General features: G+C 37.3%; 1 protein-coding gene across 1 annotated transcript in view; it reads left to right on the top strand.

Moving 5' to 3' along the window:
• Positions 1-14,799, top strand: part of LOC106879125 (mast cell protease 1A) — a 20,706-nt gene extending 5,907 nt beyond the window's left edge. The window contains exons 3-6 of the mRNA XM_089347768.1: positions 2,553-2,674; positions 13,036-13,167; positions 14,408-14,553; positions 14,639-14,799. Of these exons, the coding sequence (XP_089203894.1) occupies positions 2,553-2,674; positions 13,036-13,167; positions 14,408-14,553; positions 14,639-14,797 (559 nt within the window). The 3' untranslated portion in view covers positions 14,798-14,799. The remainder of the gene's footprint in view (positions 1-2,552; positions 2,675-13,035; positions 13,168-14,407; positions 14,554-14,638) is intronic.
• Positions 14,800-21,731: the final 6,932 nt, after the last annotated feature.

The following is a 21,731-nucleotide window of genomic DNA, read 5'->3' on the forward strand; positions in this document are numbered from 1 at the left end:
AAAACTTGACGCTTTCCTCTCCACGATACCAGACGAACCAATGGCTCGTAATGAGACGCAGTTTAGGGCAGCTATGTCAAATTCTCTTATACACCAGATGTGCCATCAAAACTCTTGATTGGACCATGTCAGGTGGGGGAGAAGAGCCATGCAAGGAACGTGAAAATCACAGTGGTGCACCAGCATGACCGCAGCCACTTAGCTGAAACACATAAATAAATAAATAAATAAAATATATATATATATATATATATATACAAATATGTACATATATATATATACATATATGTACATATATATATATACATACATATATATACATATATATACATACATATATATATATATATATATATATATATATATATACATGTATATACATATATATATATATACATGTATATACATACATATATATATACATGTATATATATACATGTATATACATATATATTTATGTATATATACATATATATATATATGTATATACATATATATATACTTATGTATATATACATACATATATATATATATATATATATATATATATATATATATATATATATACATACGTATATATACATATCTATATATACATATGTATATATGTATATTTATATATACGTATGTATATATAAATATACATATATACATATGTATATATATATAAATATATATATACATATATATACATATATATACATATGTATATATGCATATATGTACATGCATATATACATCAGTGTGTGGAGAGAAAAGTGCAGAACCCTGCAAAATGTAGATCAGAAAGTGCCCCATCAATACAAACCACGATCTTGTACACTGACTGGTAACTACTTGTTCAAGAGATAGTCATGAAATAATACTAGAATAATAAGTGGGGATTTGGCACAGAACCAGTATTTGTGAGGGGGAAGCAACATTCGACTCCATTTACTGCTATACTTTACTAATACTTTATTTCATCGACCCCGGACAGGTTGGGAATGAAAAGCATAGTTGATGATGGTGGAATTTATGCTAAGAACAAAGTGGCCTAATACCACGAGGTGTCCCCCTCCCCTCAAAGCTTTAAGGATTCTGCCAGCTCACCGCCTATAGTAAAAGACAGAAAGAATGTCAATAAACAGTTGCGCTGCTATAACTATATTGAATCAATATTCTAATATTAATGAAGTATCTTCTATGAATTTGAGCAGCAAATATACTCCATGTAAAGTAATATTTGATAACTAGCTACTTCTAACGAACTCTAGTCAGTTGAAACTTCGAAGATCAGCAATATAGTTACAGTTTAACCAGTCTAGGAAAGCCTATGACAGCTATGGGTCTTTCGAAAATGGTGAGCATTCGTTAGGGATTATTTTTGTAAGCTTCAAACCCCAAAAGATAATTCGTTACTTATACCCACTATTTTCTGTAATTGAAACCCTATATTTTAATTATTAATGACTGGCTATTTGTAATTATACTCTACATAGTTTACATGTTTTTCAAGTAAAATAAATATACAACTTTGGATACATTTTAAAGAAAATATCGTATTTAATTCCGTAATAAATATCTGGTTACCCAGATATAGTGATCTTAACACCGTCTATTGATTTGTAATATAAATTGATTTAACAATGCCTAAACCAGGATCAGTATAAAAATACAGGGTATAATATATTCTTCCTTCAGTTCTGGTTTCAGATCAGATGTAAACAAAATGTTTAATTCTGGGACTTTTAGGGATTTGATTCGTAAAATCGAACCTCAGATCCACTGCTGCAAAATAAAAAGAATTCAAGCCATAGCCTTCTCATTTTTATCTGGAACAGAGTACCATTGATTATATTGTTCAATGTGTCCCTTTTTAAGGAAGTAGCGTATTATTTGATTGAGACTTGTCTGCTCTTAATGACAAACTGAAATGTTTCTACTGGCCAATAAAAGAAGGAGATTGTTCGCAAAGAAACTTATTTTAGATGCGAGATATTCTTTCAACTGTATAGACAGAGCATTATTCAGTTTTATAATAAACAGCAAAAAAAAAAAAAAAAAAAAAAAAAAAATGCTACTGATAATGGGGTACAATACTTTTCCTTTCAAAATATCTATATTTAAACTAAAATTTTCATCGAAAATTCATGCCAGAAGCTTTCCATCGTAAATTTATACCAGAAGCTCTCGGTAAGTTATGTTCCAGACACCAGAAAACTAATGAAAGGGTTAATAATTTGTCTAATTATTTGAAGAAAAATGTTCTTACTAAATGCAAGCAGGCGTTAGAACCCCATAGTTAGCTCAAAGCGTCCTCTATGTACTGATGTAATCATTTCACACTCGTCAGTTGAGGGAGATAACTTTGCGTTCGCTGGAAAGCTTTATTTCCTTTATTAGAAATCCGCAAACATTATCAGTTGAGTGTACACATAAACCGCTCGGTCGATGTGTTTAGTCAATGGGTAATAATTATGTGCGTAAGTAAATTGGGAAAGAGGTTTTATCGAAACAGATTTGAGTATCTTAATATCTTTCTTATTTTCCTTCATTTTATTTTTCTCTAGTGATGGTGATGTAGTTGGTGTTGATGTCCACCTTGGAACAACAAACAAAAAGAATGCTTCTGTTATCATTCCAGTCAGACAATGGATTCCTCATCCTGACTACACACTCTCGCACACCCTTCGTGAGTATTTTCTGGGTCTTCCTCTTCATATATATATATATATATATATATATATATATATATATATACATACATAGATACATCTTTTTACATAAACATTAACATGTATAAAAAATGTGAAGACAAGAAACATCATGAACACACAAGAGAACAAAGCAAAGTACAACGAATATTGTTTTATTTTAATGATCGGGAAATTGAAATCGAGCAGTATATACTTACATACGCATAAACAAACACGCACATACATGCACATATATATACAAACACACACACGCACAGGCCTACATTATATATATATATATATATATATATATATATATATATATATATATACAATATAATATAAGGATAAAATCTTTATAAGAATTTATCAAGTAGTCAGCGTGAAAAAACCTCATAAGGAAAAAATCCATCAAAACTCTTGATTGGACCATGTCAGGTGGGGGAGAAGAGCCATGCAAGGAACGTGAAAATCACGGTGGTGCACCAGTATGACCGCAGCCACTTGGCTGAAACACATATATAAATAAATAAAATAAATAAATATATATATATATATATATACATATCTATATATATACATCTATATATATATATTTATTTATTTATTTATTTATTTATTTATGTGTTTCAGCCAAGTGGCTGCGGTCATGCTGGTGCACCACCGTGACTTTCCGTCCTTATGCTGTGCTCTCTTCACGTTCCCTGCATGGCTCTTCTCCCCCACCCGATATGGTCCAATCAAGAGTTTTGATGGCACACATGGTGTATAAGAGAATTTGACGTAGCTGCCTTAAACTGCGTCTCATTACGAGCCATTGGTTCGTCTGGTATCGTGGAGAGGAAAGCGTCAAGTTTTGTCTTGAAGACCTCCGCATCCATGTCCTGCATGTCTCTCAAATGTTTTGGCATGACATTGAAGAGCTGAGGTCCTCTGAAACCGAGACTGCTGCAGTATCTCGTTCTTATGTGAGATGCAATGGACGGCACCTTTGGCACCATGCAGTGGCGAACCGTGCGAACATTCTTGTAGTACTTGATGCCAAAGTTTGGCACCAGTCCTTCCAGTATTTTCCATATGTATATTATTACATATCTCTCCCGCCTGCTACCTTCAGTCGCTCCCTGTAGTTCATCTGTTGGACTGTGGCGATCTTTTTTGTATAGTGCCGCTGAATTGCCTCGAGTTCTGCTGTCCGCTTAACACTGTGTGGTGACCACAACTGAGAGCAATAGTCTAGGCGGCTCAGAACAAATGTCTTCCATAGAGTCAACATGATTTTTTGATCCCTTGTACGGAATGTCCTCAGTATCCACCCTGCCAGTTGTCTGCACTTTGCTGTCAACTTGACAATGTGCATGTGAAATGATGCATCACTACACATGTTGATGCCCAGATCTCTGACTGCTTGTGGTTCTGGGATTGCAGTACCTCCAGGCCCTGTATATATATATATATATATATATATATATATATATATATATATATATATATATATATATATATATACATACATACATATATATATATATATACATATATATATATATATATACATAAATATATACAAACATATATATATACATAAATATATACAAACATATATATATATACATATATATATATACATACATATATATATATATATATACATACATACATATATATATATATATATATATATATATATATATATATATACATACATACATATATATATATATATATATATATATATATATATATATATATATATATGTATGTATATATATATATATATATATACATACATACATATATATATATATATATATATATATATATATATATATATATACATACATACATACATACATATATATATATATATATATATATATATATATATATATATATATATATATATATATATACATACATACATATACAAATAGGTAACGTCAAATACACAGCTGACCTTAATTGCTTCCACCAATGCAGTGCTGAGCACTCATTCTAGTCGTTCTGGAAGGTCCTGGAAAGAATTATGCCAAATTTTGGCATTGAAAGCTACACCAATGCCAGAACGGGACGACACTGCATAGTGCCAACGATCCCAGAAATGCCATCGGGCTTCAGGACCAGTTACTGCAACAGTTTGGCTTTCAGGGGGCCGCAGCTTTTTAATATTCTCCTAAAGAGCCTGAGGAACTTGCACAAAGTAGATGTAGGGGTTTTTAAATCAAAGTTGGACCTCTTCCAGTCGAGAGACCCAGATGAACCTACCTCACGGCAAGAGGTGCAAATGAGGGTAGCTACATCAAACTCCATTCTTCACCAAGTGCCACATATTGGAGGAGGCTCTCAGTAATAAGAGTGTAGCATTAAAGTCAGTGAAACAAGCTAAAGGTATCGTCGATAACCGCGTGTTAAAAGTCGTAGTTTTATTTGCAGTCGAATGTAAGAAGCAAAAAAATATATATATATTTATAAATATATATATATATTTATAAATATGTATATTTATTTATAAATATATATATATATTTATTTATAAATATATATATATATTTATTTATAAATAAGTATATATATATATATATATATATATATATATATATATATATATATATATATATATATATATATATATATTTATAAAGATATATATATATATATATATATATATATATATATATATATAAATATATTTATAAATATATATATATATATATATATATATATATATATATATATATATATATTTATAAATATATAAAGCTATATATAAATATATTTATATATATATATATATTTATAAATATATATATATTCTCTCCTTCGCTTTCATATCTTCCTCTTTTCTCAGTTCTCTTCCCTTTCCATTGCATCTCACAACGCCTTCCTCTCCTTCTGTCACTTCAACCTCTCCCTCATACACTTTTCATTTCCCCCTCTTCTCAGTCCGTGTCTCCCTTCCTCTCACATCCTTCATCCTTTCTTGTTTCTTCCTCTTTCTCTTCCCATCCTTTCCCTCCCTCTGTCTCTCTTTCTCCTCTCATCCTCTGTCTCTCTTTCTCCTCCCATCCTCTGTCTCTCTTTCTCCTCCCCTCCTCTCCTTCACTCTGTCTCTCTTTCTCTCCCCCTCCTCTACCTCCCTCAGTCTCTCTAACACCCCACACTCCCTCTCATCCTCCTATCACCCTCTCTTTTTCCTTCATATCTCACTCTCTCTTTCCTTCATATCTCCCTCTCTCTTTCCCTATTCCCCACCTCTGTGTTTCTTCTTTTCTGCCTCCCGCTATCTTTCACTTCCTCTCTATCCTCTACTCCCCTACTGGGCTTAAAAAACGAAGATGGCACCAAAGTGGGAAAAGAAAGAGTTAGATCTTCTGTTGCGAGCATGGATGATTGCTAGTGGCGATCCCCCAAACAACATCATCACTGCTGCACTGAAGAATAATGGCTTTCACAGAACCACTGAACAGATAGAGCGGAAGAAGAATGAATTCCTCCGCTCGTATGCACTCATCAGACCACACATGGACACCCTAGATGTTATAATCGAAAACCATTGTGGAAAGGCTGATAAGGATGGAGAGGAGGAAAAGGAAAAGGAAAAGGAAAAAACACCCGGAAGTCTCTCTGATCCAGTGGCTCCTCAAAAGAATGGATCACACACTCCTATGAACAACCAGGCAGAAAATGATAGTGGAGCCAAGGAAGCAGCAAATAGAAGCCCCTCTGTGCCAGTGGTCCTACAAAGGAAAGGAGCCCTCACCCCAATAGATAACCAGTGGAAAATAGTACCCACAAGAAAAGGAAGAACAAAAAGTAGAAAATCGCAAGGTGGATCCAATGCCATCCAAGACACCAAAGGAAAGAAGAAATTTGGAAGGCACCCAAAAATTTGCAAATTTTACCTGCAAGGCAAATGTTAGCATGGGGAAGACGGCAAAAACTGCCGGTTTGCCCACCCGACACCCCGCCAAAACTACAAAGGTTTAAAGGATAAAAACTTCCCTGAGGAAAGACGACAGATGTCCCCAAGGAGAAAATTCAAGGACGTGCGTTCTTCAGAAATCTTACGCAACGCAGCAGCTGAGCAAGAGTCTTTTTTGTGCATGGCGCAAAAGATTATGCAGCAGCTGACGTGGCTACGCCAAGCACAGACGAGGAACCTTGCCCCCTACTGCGCAAGACCACCACAGCCAACAGACATGGGATGACCTCCCATAACGCCTGCACAGGCATCACGCCAATATTTTTACTAAATATTGGGGGCCTTTTGCATAATAATAATAAAAACAAAATTTCTTTCCTGAGAGACCTTGCTGCATGCAATCAAGCCCTATGCATAGCACTCGTGGAAACTCACCTCAGCCCTGATATAGAGGATGCAGAAGTACACGAAGGTCTCATACTCTCAGGAATGACTTATCGCAAGCAAGCACAGGTGGAATGCCTGCTCAACCTCACCAATGCCCTATTCATGGAGCAAACTGTTCTCAGACCAACTAGAGCGAATAGCATTCTAGATCTCTGCTTCACGAACAATACGGACATCATTCATGATGTGAAAGTGACGCCGACATTAGTTTCGGATCACAACATAATAGAGCTGTCTATGTTTGGGCCAAAAGAAATCAGAGACATACAGCCTAAAGGAAGCACCCAAAATCTCTCCAATCTGAACTTCCACAAAGCGGACTGGAAATCGATTCAGAAAGAGATCCTCAGAGAGGATTGGCCAAAATGTCTCTCCACACCAGGCATTGACATGAAACTAGAATGTTTCATGTCTATTGTGCAAGCCATAATCCAGAAATATGTCCCAGAGCACAAGGCCAAAACAAATAGGAACAAGATTCCAAGGGAGAGGAAGATCCTCATGAGACGACGGACAAAAGTTGCAAATCGACTCAACCAGCATCCCAAGAATGGCCAAAGGTCCCGCCTAAAAACGACACTGATGGAGATTGAAAAAAGGCTGCAACAATCCTATGTGAAGGAGAGAGCAGACAAAGAAGCCTGGGTTATAAAAAACATTAAGTCAAACCCAAAGGCCTTCTTTCATTACGCAAAAGAAACAGCCTCAGTACACTGCAAGATTGGACCCCTCTTCGAAAAGGATGGCTCCTTCACAGACAGTCCAACTAGGATCAGTGAGGTACTGAATGAGCAATTCAAAAGTGTCTTCACCACTCTATTGGAGCACAGACAAGTGAACAAACCAGTGGACTTCTTTGCTACCTCCCCTATAACCAGTGAAGCAGTTACGATAGAATACATCAACATTAGCGAAGAAGATGTACTACTAGCTATACATGAAGTGGACACAAACTCAACTGCTGGCCCTGATGGTTTCCCAGCAATCCTCCTTAAATCGTGTAAGCATGCCCTGGCAAAACCCCTCCAGATCCTCTTCCAGAGCTTTCTCGCAAACGGAAGACTGCCAAGCAAGCTGAAGGAGGGAATAATATGCCCAATCCATAAAGGGGGAAGCAGAGCAGATGCCAAAAACTATAGGCCTATCTCTCTGACTTCACACATCAGCAAAGTCATGGAAAGGATAATCAGAGGAAAACTAATCGCATTCCTTGAAGAAAATAAATTGCTGAGTGATACCCAACAGGGCTTTCGACCAGGTAGGAGCTGCCTGACCCAGCTCTTACAACATTACGACTGGGTGTTGAGGCAGTTACTCAACAACTCAAATGTGGACGTAATATACCTTGATTTTGCAAAAGCTTTTGACAAAGTGGATCATGGTGTGATATGTCACAAACTGCGTGATCTTGGCATAGCTGGAAAACTTGGAGAGTGGTTACATGACTTTCTGAAAGATAGAAGTCAGGCAGTAGTGGCTAATGGAGCCACTTCTATGAAAACACAAATAACAAGCGGTGTTCCACAGGGCACTGTCTTGGGACCATTGCTTTTTATAGTCGCTCTCTCAGATATGCCTTCAAGTGCCCGGATAGCCACTCTTGCAAGCTACGCAGACGATACAAAAGTCTCGCAGAAAATACAGAACTCCAATGATGTTGCACACCTGCAGCAGGAATTGGACTCAGTTTACAGATGGGCTGAGGACAATAATATGCAGTTTAATGCTGAAAAATTCCAAGCCCTGCGCTACCAACGTCCAAAATTGAATATGAAACTTACAGAGTACACTGGTCCACAGGGAATTTCAATCCCAGAGCCTAAATCAGTGAGAGACCTGGGTATCGACATGAGTGATGATATCTCTTTCCAAGTGCACATTACCAGAATGGCAACAAAGTGCAGACGATTGGCTGGATGGATCCTGAGAACATTCAGAACCAGAGATAAGGAAACCATGATGATCCTCTGGAGGACATTCGTCCTCAGCCGCCTGGATTACTGCTCAAAGCTGTGGTCACCCACCAGTCTGAAATTAACAGCAGACCTTGAAGCAATCCAGAGGAGATTCACAAAGAAGATTGTCTCTTTGCAACTGCTCAGCTACTGGGAAAGGCTGAAACAGCTAAGACTCTACTCCCTGGAGAGAAGGCGGGAGAGGTATGCAGTAATATACATCTGGAAGATCCTGGAGGGAATTGTGCCAAATTTTGGCATTGAAAGCTACACCAATGCCAGAACGGGACGACACTGCATAGTGCCAAAGATCCCAGCAATGCCATCGCGCTTCAGGACCAGTTACTGCAACAGCTTGGAATTCAGGGGCCCACAGCTTTTTAATATTCTCCCAAAGAGCCTGAGGAATCTGCACAAAGTAGATGTAGGAGTTTTAAAATCAAAGCTGGACCTCTTCCTATCGAGAGTCCCAGATGAACCTACCTCGCAGCAGGAGGTGCAAATGAGGGTTGCTAAATCAAACTCCATTCTTCACCAAGTGCCACATATTGTAAGAGGCTCCCTGTAATAACAGTGTAGCAACATGGTGGTGCATCAGCATGGCCGCAGCTCTAAGCTGAAACTTAAAAAAAAAAAAAAAAATTAAAATATATATTTATAAATATATATATATATTTATAAATATATAATGATATATATATATAAATATATTTATATATATATATATGTTTATAAATATATATATATATATTTATAAATATATAATGATATATATATAAATATATTTATATATATATGTTTATAAATATATATATATATATTTATATATATATGTTTATAAATATATATATATATATATATATATATATATATATATATGTATAAATAAATATATATATATATTTATAAATAAATATATATATTTATAAATAAATATATATATATATATATATATATTTATAAATAAATATATATATCTATAAATAAATATATACATATATTTATAAATAAATATATATATATTTACAAATATATGTATATATAATTATAAATATATATATGTATATATTTATAAATAAATATATATATATTTATAAATAAATATATTTATATTCATAAAAATATATATATATATATATATATATATATATATATATATATATATATATATTTATAAATAAATATATATATATTTATAAATATATATATATATTTATAAATAAATATATATATATTTATAAATACATATTTTTTTTTGCTTCTTACATTCGACTGCAAATAAAACTACAACTTATAACACGTGGTTATCGACGATACCTTTAGCTTGTTTCACTAACTTTAATGTACTATATTAAACTTTTATTGAAAAATATTTTTTTTCTTTTTATCAATATATTATGGTAGACCGTTATGAAGTAGCAAGTACTACCTTTTGTCAATTTTAGCACATTTATTTTTCGTCGATTTAGGTAATCCTTGTAACTAACCACATGGTTTTTCGACGATAACTTGCTAGTGTCGCTGACTTTAATGTAATATATTCTACTTTTAGAGTAATATATTACGTTTTTTTTTTAATTAGTATATTACAGTAGACTGTTCTTATGTAACAAGGTCTACGTTTTTGTCAGTTTTAGCAGGTTTTATCGTCGATTTATGCAATCTCTTTTGGGTTGTTTCAGGAGAAAGAAAAAACACGTCTTTCTTCAACGAAACCGGAAGTATATATATATATATATATATATATATATATATATATATATATATATATATATATATATATATATAAATATATATATATATATTATATCTATATCTATATATATATAAATAATATATGAGTATATGCATATATATGTACATGTATGTACATACCTTCATCTACATGTATATATAGATGCATATCTGGGTACATGACGTTGCAAAAAAAAACATGGACAAAATGATAAACAAGGTACAAAAAACACACAGGCCACATAGAGAACATGTCCTTCATCAGCTGCTACCATTATAACACTGGCGTTTCGAAGAGTTAGGGACGCATCGTTAAAATGGCTCTTCCCACGGACACAAATTAAATTCGTTCCATGGTGGATAGTGGCGGACGGAAAACAAGACAGGAAAACGAAACAGTGAAATAAACAAACAAAAAAGGCTATACGGCCAGACGTGAAAAAGTATGTGTATATTGAACTCTTTTTACTGTAGTTTCAGCTCAGAGCTTCGGCCATGCTGATGCACCACAGTTTTGCTACACACAGTGGGACTGAACCCAGAACAATGTTGTTGAGAAGCATGGTTCTGGTTTCAGTCCGACTGTGTGGCACCTTGGGCAAGTGTCTTCTACTATAGCCTCGGGCCGACCAAAGCCTTGTGAGTGGATTTGGTTGACGGAAACTGAAAGAAGCCCGTCGTATATATATATATATATATATACGATATAGATAAATAACCTTCGAGCAGATAGTCAGCAGCGCCGCCTGGCTAAGGCTTGGCTACTCTGCATTGACAAGGGGCAACACCCTGAAACTAGTCTAGTCTGCAGATGCCAAACCAGCAGGGGGACACTGCTGACCTCCCCTGTTCGAAGGTTATAAAGGACACAGGTTTCGTGTGTCACATAGCTAGCTAGAGGCGATGGCTTCTTGGAGCTAATTCACGGCAGCTTTCGTCCTAATTTTGGGACTGCCATGTTGGCTTGGCGATAACTATTAATTTCCAGTACCGCTGCCGTAGTCTCCTTTAGAGAGACTTAGAAATATTAATAACTCTATTTCTGAAAACCAGTGGATAGATTCCACTGAAATTAGATAAATAACCTTCGAGCAGATAGTCAGCAGCGCCGCCTGGCTAAGGCTTGGCTACTCTGCATTGACAAGGGGCAACACCCTGAAACTAGTCTAGTCTGCAGATGCCAAACCAGCAGGGGGACACTGCTGACCTCCCCTGTTCGAAGGTTATAAAGGACACAGGTTTCGTGTGTCACATAGCTAGCTAGAGGCGATGGCTTCTTGGAGCTAATTCACGGCAGCTTTCGTCCTAATTTTGGGACTGCCATGTTGGCTTGGCGATAACTATTAATTTCCAGTACCGCTGCCGTAGTCTCCTTTAGAGAGACTTAGAAATATTAATAACTCTATTATATATATATATATATATATATATATATGTGTGTGTGTGTGTGTGTGTGTGTGTGTGTGTGTGTGTGTGTGTGTGTATGCTTGTGTGTCTATGTTTGTCCCGCCAACATCGCTTGACAACCGATGCTGGTGTGTTTACGGCCCCGTAACTTAGCGGTTCGGCAAAAAAGACCGATAAAATAAGTACTAGGCTTACAAAGAATAAGTCCTTGGGGTCGATTTGCTCGACTAAAGGCGTTGCTCGAGCATGGCCACAGTCAAATGGCAGAAACAAGTAAAAGAGTAAAGTTGTTACCTAAAATAACTTATCGCAGAATTATTATGTTCACACAGAACGCACTTCGTTCTACTCGAACGTAGGTACGATTTTAACCAACAAACGTCGCACTAACACAGTAAACAATACGGTCGACCAACACTGTCAACTTCCACTGGCAGTTCACACAGTTCTTTATTTATTAAAATCCGTTAGTCCACTTCTAGTCACGTGGGGGTATTCTAGATCCTCCCGCATCAACAGTCCTCTCAGCTCTAAAGGGGTTAAGTGTGGGATGTACTGGCGTCCCGTCGAGGAGGACTGTTCGCCAGCATGGCTAGCCTGTGGGTTGACGTCATTCCAAAGCTACAACAATGCCAGCAAGCGCATTGGGAATAACAATGTATAACAACATCCATTAGCGTGGTCGATGCAGAAAACGAGTCGTTCGGTATTATCTCCAACCAGCTTTAAAATCACCAAACGAAAGTAGATATTTTTCTATGTTATCAATTTATTCATCAATAAGAAAAACAGCTGTTGTGAACCTCTAAAATCCATTTGCGTTATTATTTGAAACACGATTACATGTATAAGTAAAGATCTATTACTTAAATAAGTTTTACTTTTTATTCAGTCCAGGACGTTGCAGTTCTGGAATTAACGAAACGAGCACCTCTCAGGGGATGTATTTCTCCAATTACTCTCCCTAATAAAGGAGATACCTATTACAGTACCTGTACAGCCGTTGGATGGGGTCAAACTGGAAGTGAGCATTGAATTACATTTTTTAAAAATATCTGTATTTATTTTTCACACTGGAATATTTACATTCTTGTTATTATAATTTAAAAAAATATATTATCGGAAAATTCTAACAAATTTGCTTTCTGTTAGAAGATTTGCTTTTGAGGATGTAATTCTTTAGAATTTATAATTTGATTGGTATTGATATTTGATATTTTATAGAAATTTTAATCTGTATGATTTTCTGTTTTATATAAATAGTGAACCTAAATTTATCGCTATGGAATAGTAACTATCAGTTGAATATTAACATTAAATTAAAATCTGAAAGTTGCTTCACGGCAGTGTATTATAGTACATTGCTAGCACAATGGCCCAGTGGTTAGGGCAGCGGACTTGCGATCATAGGAACGCGGTTTCGAATTCCAGACCGGGCGATGTGAGTGTTTATTGAGTGTAAACACCTATAGCTCTACAAGGCTTCGGTATTCTTTTTTCACAAATTTCTCTCACCCTTTCTTCCTGTTTCTGTTGTACTCGTATTTGAAAGGGCCAGCCTTCTCACACTCTCTGTCACGCTAAATCTCCCTGAGAACTACGTTAAGGGTACGCGTGTCTGTGGAGTGCTCTGGCACTTGCACATTAATTTCACGAGCAAGCTGTTCCGATGATCGGATCAACTGGAACCCTCGTCGTCGTAACTGATGGAGTGCCACGATTATGGTACAATATATCTACCATAACCATCTCCGGCAGTTCAGTAGAGGTTGTAAGTGTAGCAATGTAGACTGTAATAAGTTAACTGTATATTACTATTTTGTTTTACAGTACTGAACTGTAGTTTTCATGTTAACTATGCACAAACTGTTGCTATTTACTGTTTGGTATCTTTGTTAGAGTGAAGGCGCTTGGTCTAGTGGTCAGGTGTTGCACTTACATACAATTTCAAGATCGTTGTGTTCTGGAGCAGAATACTTCATTACACATTGCTCTTGTCTACTAATCAGTAAATGAGGAATCCTTATACACTACGGAAACGAGGTAGCTGGGCCTATGAGTCCCAAGACTCGCTACAATAATATCCAGGGTCCGATAATGATGATAATTTTGTTACAATGTATTAGTGAGCAAAGTATTTCGCTAGTAGAAAAACTCGTTTTTCTCTGGTGCATATGTCTAACTAATTGATGCATGGCTGACTTTGTTTCTCTTATAATTCATTCTTGATCAGTATATTTCATTTGTCCACTACTCTCTTTTAGCTAATGGAATCTTCCCAGACCAACTTCAGAAAGCTAAAATTAATGTAATTCCAACAAGTAAATGTCAAGAACAAGCATCTGGCATTACTGCTAAACAGCATATCTGCGTTGGAGATAACAAATTCAAGGGTAAAAACGTCTGTGGTGTAAGTAAATCTTTTTATAGTTCTAAGTAAAATAATTTCCTTTAAAGCAGTGGACATTTTTGAAATGCTTATTTTCTGATTCCAGGGAGATTCCGGTGGTGGTCTCATCTGCCGAAGGAAATCCGATAATGCCTACGTCGTTGCTGGTATTGCTTCCTATGTTTTTGACTGCGACAAAGGATTTGGAGTCTATGCCAATGTGGCCAATTTCCTTGACTATATCAAAGGATACATGAGCTTGTAGATTTTTTTGAGAATATATCGCTGATTAGATGAGTTGGTGTTGAAAACTACTGAAGACTAAATAAATTATATAAAAAAAAATATCACGTTTCTTAATTCTTTTATATTTAATGCCTTATTCAGGTTTTATTTGACTTAACAACTGCTGAGATTAGATGATGTAAATGACTGACAACAGCAGAAATGAGTGTAATGGAAGAATAAGAGGTTGGAATTGAAGAAAAAATATAAAAATAGAATTGAGGAAGTGACAGAGGTATGCTGCAGGCACTAAGGAATGCTAGAATTGCTTGTAAAGCAGTTGAAGATACATTTTGTATAAATTCTGAGAATATTTCCACTGCATGTTTTTCAGTACCAATTGCCAGTTACTGTTCCTAAGAATAATAATATGGAGTGAACAGGATTGCAAATGCATGATACACATGTCACTGCGCAGGAAAATGAAATGAAAGAGACTAAGCTGTATATTATGGGGAAGCGATAAATACTCTACTTGTGTTGGAGTTATATTAGAAGAAAAATGTGCGATATATTAATTACCAGTATCATTCTTAAATGCTTTAATTGTTCTGATGACAAAATATAGATTCTTCTCTACGTGGACAGCAATGATAAGGGAGACAATCCCTTCTAGATTAAGAAAATGAGATGGGTTTTGAAGGCGTGCAAAATATACACATTTGATGTTACTTTTACTTACACGTTATACAGATTTAAATATTTGATGTTGGTAACCATCCTTCTTTACCTTGATAAATAATCCTGTTTTCATTTCTACAAAGAACTTCATTGTAGACAATACTAGAGTCACTCAGCATACAATAGGTACGCGGCTCACATCCAGTCAGAAGGTCTCTTGTTCTTTTACAAGCGAACGAGCAAGACTATATTTGCTCGCTTGATCTCATTTAAATATCAATTAAATATCCCTGAAGTCACATATTTAGAACAATACATTGAACAGTCTCGTTGCTGATATATATCCGATGTGATGGTTATGGTTAGAAATCCTTTCGTCATAGATCCACAGACACGGGATCAACATGGAGGTAAATAAAAGCAACCACAACAGTAATAATTTTTCTACCATAGGGACAAGGCCTGGAATAGTGGGGAGGGGGATAGTCGATTATATCGACCCTCAGCACTTGACTGGTACCTAATTTATCGACCAAAAGGAATGAAAGGTAAAGTCGACCTCAGCGGAATTTGAACTCAGAACGTAGCGGCAGAAGAAATACCAATGAGTATTTCGCCCGGCGTGCTAACGATTCTGCCAGCTCGCCATCTTAACCACAACAGTAATGATATTGTTATCAGATATTTGACACAACGGTAGCAGTACTTAACTGATGGTTATATTAGCGAATAAAAGTGAAAAAAAAAAAGGAGCAGGAGTGGATGTGTGGTAAGTAGCTTGCTTACCAACCACATGTTTCCGAGTTCAGTCCCATAGCGTGGCATCTTGGGCACGTGTCTTCTACTATAGCCTCGGGCCGACCAAAGCCTTGTGAGTGGATTTGGTAAACGGAAACTGAAAGAAGCCCGTTGTATATATGTATATATATATGTGTGTTTGTGTGTCTGTGTTTGTCAACCTAGCATTGCTTGACAACCGATGCTGGTGTGTTTATGTCCCCGTCACTTAGCGGTTCGCCAAAATAGACCGATAGAATAAGTACTAGGCTTACAAAGAATGAGTCCCGGGGTCGATATGCTCGACTAAAGGCGGTGCTCCAGCATGGCCGCAGTCAAAGGACTGAAACAAGTAAAAGAGAGTAAATAAACAACAGCCTTGATATCTGAAAAAAAAATGATATATTGCGTGGACGATGACTGAGTTTGATTGTTGAGATGTAATAACGAACTTTACAATTTAGAATCTAGTTGGGAAAAGTTAGAAAAATCTCCTGGAAGTTGTTGCTTGAGAATGTGGTATCAAAGAAGTATAAAGGCTATTGGGAAGGCCATTTTAATATCTTAAGGTTGAAGGCTGCAAACTGGCAGAATCGCTAACACGTCGGGAAAAATGCCTGGCAGCATTTCATCCATCTTTATGTTCTGAGTTCAAATTCCGCCGGGGTCGACTCCGCCTTTCATAATTTCAGGGTCGATAAAACAGGTATCAGTTGATCAATGGGGTCGATGTAATCGACTTACCCCCTCCTCCGAACATGTTTCGTGTATTTTATTCATATTTGTTCTTGTGGATATCTAACAGAGATCATGCACAGAAAACACACGAACAAATAAGTAGATACGTGCCATATGATGTGTGCGCATGTGCGTGCTTGTATGCTTTCCTGGTTTACAGACTCAGCACATGTGGACCTAACCTCTCAAATGACACATTCCGTATCAGGGCAAGCCAGGAGTGTTTCTATGTTACTTAGATCCACAAGCCTATGAAACAAGCTTACACCACCCTCTAACGTTATCAGCAAAATGCAAGTTAAGAAGCATAGAGAGCAATCAAAGTATATAATGTCTGGCGAATTCAATTTAACCTATTCAGAAATTGGATATCAAGCTGTGAGATTAATTAACATTTATAGAAATCTTTTGATTTTACGTATATTTCGGCAATAAAGCACTCTTCATGTTGATTTGTAATAAAATGCCTCTGAGTAGCAATTATGTTATTGATCAAAACATTTCCCTCTAGATGAAATCCATGGAACATGAAATGATAGAAAGTTACTTCGTTTTGAGTCCGTTCTCTTATGAGCCAAGTAAATTTTTGTTTTAATCGATTTTTACAGTTCAAATTAGAATCCGTAAATGGTAAAAACTGTTATATTGTAGTACAAAAGTCGTTAGAAAAGTTGTTCATATAGATATTTGCAAACAAATTGGAGAGGGAGGAGAAAAGATTTATTGCAAAATAAAATCAAAGTTCACGGATTAATATTCCTTTAGGGTGGTGGTGCAATGGTCCAGTGGTTAGGGCAGCGGACACGCGGTCATAGGATCGCGGTTTCGATTCCTAGACCGGGCGTTATGAGTGTTTATTGAGCGAAAACACCTAAAGCACCACGAGGCTCCGGCAGGTCGGCCTTGTCACACTGTGTCATGCTGAATATCCCCGAGAACTACGTTAAGGGTACACGTGTCTGTGGAGTGCTCAGCCACTTGCACGTTAATTTCAAGATTAGGCTGTTCCGTTGATCGGATCAACTGGAACCCTCAACGTCGTAAGCGACGGAGCGCCAACAACAACAACAACAACAACAACAATGTTTCTTTAGAAGTAGGCTGACTTGACTGAGATACGAATAAAACAAATTGAACGATTCTAAGGCAATTTCGAAATAATACAAGGAAGACTATTCAATTTTATAATACACTTCACCACGTATCGCTTAGTTTTTGTAGTTATAACTATTATCAACAAAATACATATAAGGTATCCATCTAAAATCTGTGAATTAGAAGGTGCACTGACATCACTTTCCATAACACAATCACGTGTACACCGAAAGTGTTACAAGAAAATGACATTATTGATTAAGAAATTGACAATGCAATTTTCTTTTTATTTTTGGTAAATGAACCAAGATGTAAAACGAAAATAAGGATATTGGTATAATTAAATTCTATACAAGAAAACTGCAACGAAAATGAAATCAATTTCTAAAATCAATAATTAAGCAATTTAAAAATTTTGATTGGTTATTTTAATTTATTTTAATTCAATGATACTAAACTAAACAGTGAGATTACTTAAATTTCTCATATATATATATATATATATATATATATATATATATATATATATATATATATATATATATATATCTGTTGATCACAACGGTCGTTTCGACACAATCTGCATCACTCACTCGCGGATAAGAAACTATACATAGAGTTAATTACGGTGCAGGAGGATCTCATCAGGTATATATCCGTGTATAAATGCGTGTGTGTGTGTAGCCTGCGTGGATATCCACCCACCACCATCCACACCGCCCTTGCCAGAGCACGTTCTGTGGACCGTGCATCTGCTCTCTCCCCCCGAACCCGCCCTGCCGTTTCCCGCCTCCCTTTTCCCCTCACCTACCATCCCACCACCCTACCCCTCCAACGCTCCATTCTCCGAGCTTTTCGGCGCCTCCAGTCCGACCCCTCCACCTCCCACATCTTCCCTAATCGACCCCTCCCTCCTTCAAACGAGCCCACAACCTACGGGACCTCTTGGTCCACAGCTTCTTCCCCAACCCAACCTCCCAACCTGGCTCGTTCCCCTGCTCCCGCCCACGCTGCCGCACTTGCCCTTACCTCTCCAACACCACCCTCCTCACCAGCACCCATCACCGACCCTATCGCATCACCGACTCCTTCACCTGCACGTCTACCAACATCATATATTTTGCCTCTCCTGCTCTCTCTGCCAATCCCTGTACATCGGACAAACGGGGCGCCGCCTGGCCGACCGATTCGCGGAACACCTCCGAGATATCAACGTCGGCAATGACACCCCGGTGTCACGCCACTTCCGTTCTGCCGGCCACTCCTTGCGGCAACACCTGTCTGTGTTTGGATTGTCCATGCACAGGGGTCATCCGGACTCCCGTTTGCGCCGTGAACAGGGATTAATCTTCTATCTTCGCTCCTTTGCACCACATGGGCTCAACTCCCCTCCACTCTTCATCTAACCCCCTCCTCCTGTCTCTCTCCCCCACCCTCCCTCCTACCACCCATCTCTCCCCTCCCCCACCTCCTGCTCCGATTCCTACTCCTTTGTACGTCTCTTCACCTCTCTTCATACTTCTCTCCACTCCCACTTCTCTTCACCCCTACTCTTTCTCTCCTCTGTCTTACTCTCTCTCACTCTCTTCTCTCGTACTCCCCCCTGTCTCACTCTTACTCTCTACACTCTTACTCTCCTACTCTCTACACTCTTACTCTCTTACTCTCTCACCCTTACTCTCTTACTCTCTTACTCTCTCACCCTTACTCTCTCACTCTCTTCCCCTCTCTCTCACTCTCTTTCTCTTCATCTCTTTCTCCCCCCATACCCCTCTTCCCTCTCTCTCTCACTCTCTTTCTCTTCCTCTCTTTCTCTTCCTCTCTTTCTCCCCCCATACCCACCTTCCCCTCTTTCTCTCCCCCATACCCACCTTCCCCCTCTCTTACATCCACCTTCCCTCTCTTATACCCACCCTCTCTCCTCTCTTCCTCTCCCCTCCCATACCCATCTTCCCCCTCTCTTACATCCACCTTCCCCTTCTCCCTCCTCGTCAACACCCTCTCATAAGCTCATCCCACCACACCCCAACACACTCCTACTCTACCTTCCCACTCCACCCCATCCAATTCCTTACACCCACCACCCACCCCTACTTACATACCCCACCCTACCCAGAACCCCTACCTCTACCCCCACCCTCAGCCTAACCCACACTCCACCCATGCCTTCCCCACCTCCCAACACCCTCACATCACACCACACCAATACCCTCGCATCACACCACGCACACACTACAACTGACCAACTACTTTCTCCCTTTCTCCCTTCCCCATTTTCACACTACATACGTCAAGATCACCAGCATTCTACCTCCCACACACAGCCCCTCGTTCCCGATCACCGTTTGTTATCTCCCCCTTTCTTAGCTCTCCTGAAATAAGAATTTCTAACTTCCGGTCAGCCATTGTTATGATCGGCCATTATTATTATGATTGACCGTTGACTGAACACTATTCAAATTTTTTTTTCTCCGTGTTTTTCTCCTTGTCTCCGTATTCTTTCTGTTGAAGAGCGTAGCTCGAAACGTCAAAGACTTTCCATATTCCCGAGCGTCATACTAATATATACTTTTGTTATTTACACCACCTGTCCTCGTCTGTTGTTATTATTTGTATATTCTCCCATATATATATATATATATAAGACAAGTTATAGATAATGATCATTACGTATTTTTCCTTTATTAGAGCAAATGTGGCTTACAGCTGTTTCCAGTTGTCATCATAGGTACGTTACTGATAGGTTTACTCAATCGGTGTATCGATTGATAGTTGGGAAAAATTGAACGACCTAAAAAAAAAAAAAATAATCCTACTTTCGTCAGAGCCATTTCTGGTTATACCAAAACAGAATACTGAAGGAATGGTGAGTGCATGAGGAAGGGAGAAAAAGATGGAAAGATACAAGTAGAATAGAGAAAAAGAGGAAGACAAAGGAGTATATATGTATATGTATGTCTCTTCTATTTTTAAATCATTAGGAATCTTCCACTGAGGAGGGAGTCGGTTTCCGATAAAAATACAAGGCTCCATCTTGGGATGTAGATAACACAGACAAATTCACATTTGGAACTTGAGTAGCAATTATGTTATTGATCAAAGCACTTCCCTCTAGATGAAATCCACGGACCATGAAATGACAGAAAGTTACTTCATTTTGAGTCCGTTCTCTTATGAGCCAAGTAAATTTTTGTTTTAATCGATTTTTACAGTTCAAATTAGAATCCGTAAATGGTAAAAATTGTTATATTGTAGTACAAAAGTCGTTAGAAAAGTTGTTCATATAGATATTTGCAAACAAATCTGAAAGGGAGGAGAAAAGATTTATTGCAAAATAAAATCGAAGTTCACGGATTAATATTTCTTTAGAAGTAGGCTGACTTAACTGAGATACGAATTAAACTAATTGAACGATTCTAAGGCAAATTCGAATTAATACAAGGAGGACTATCCTATTTTATAATACACTTGCATATTTTACTGATCCACTCACATATTGCACTTGTAATGTACGAATTACCCGATCGATTTCTCTTTCTGAAAATCCCAGTTCATCCAGATTGTCCTTTAAGCAACTACTACGAAAACCTAGTGCTCCAATTATTATTGGTATAAATATGCATTCATAGTCTGGATATAGAAGCTGGAGGATTCGAAGCAGTTGTCCATAGATATCCTCTTTT

The sequence above is a fragment of the Octopus bimaculoides genome, chromosome 2 (assembly GCF_046866305.1).
Source record: "Octopus bimaculoides isolate indiv1 chromosome 2, ASM4686630v1, whole genome shotgun sequence".
Taxonomy (NCBI): Eukaryota; Metazoa; Mollusca; class Cephalopoda; order Octopoda; family Octopodidae; genus Octopus; species Octopus bimaculoides.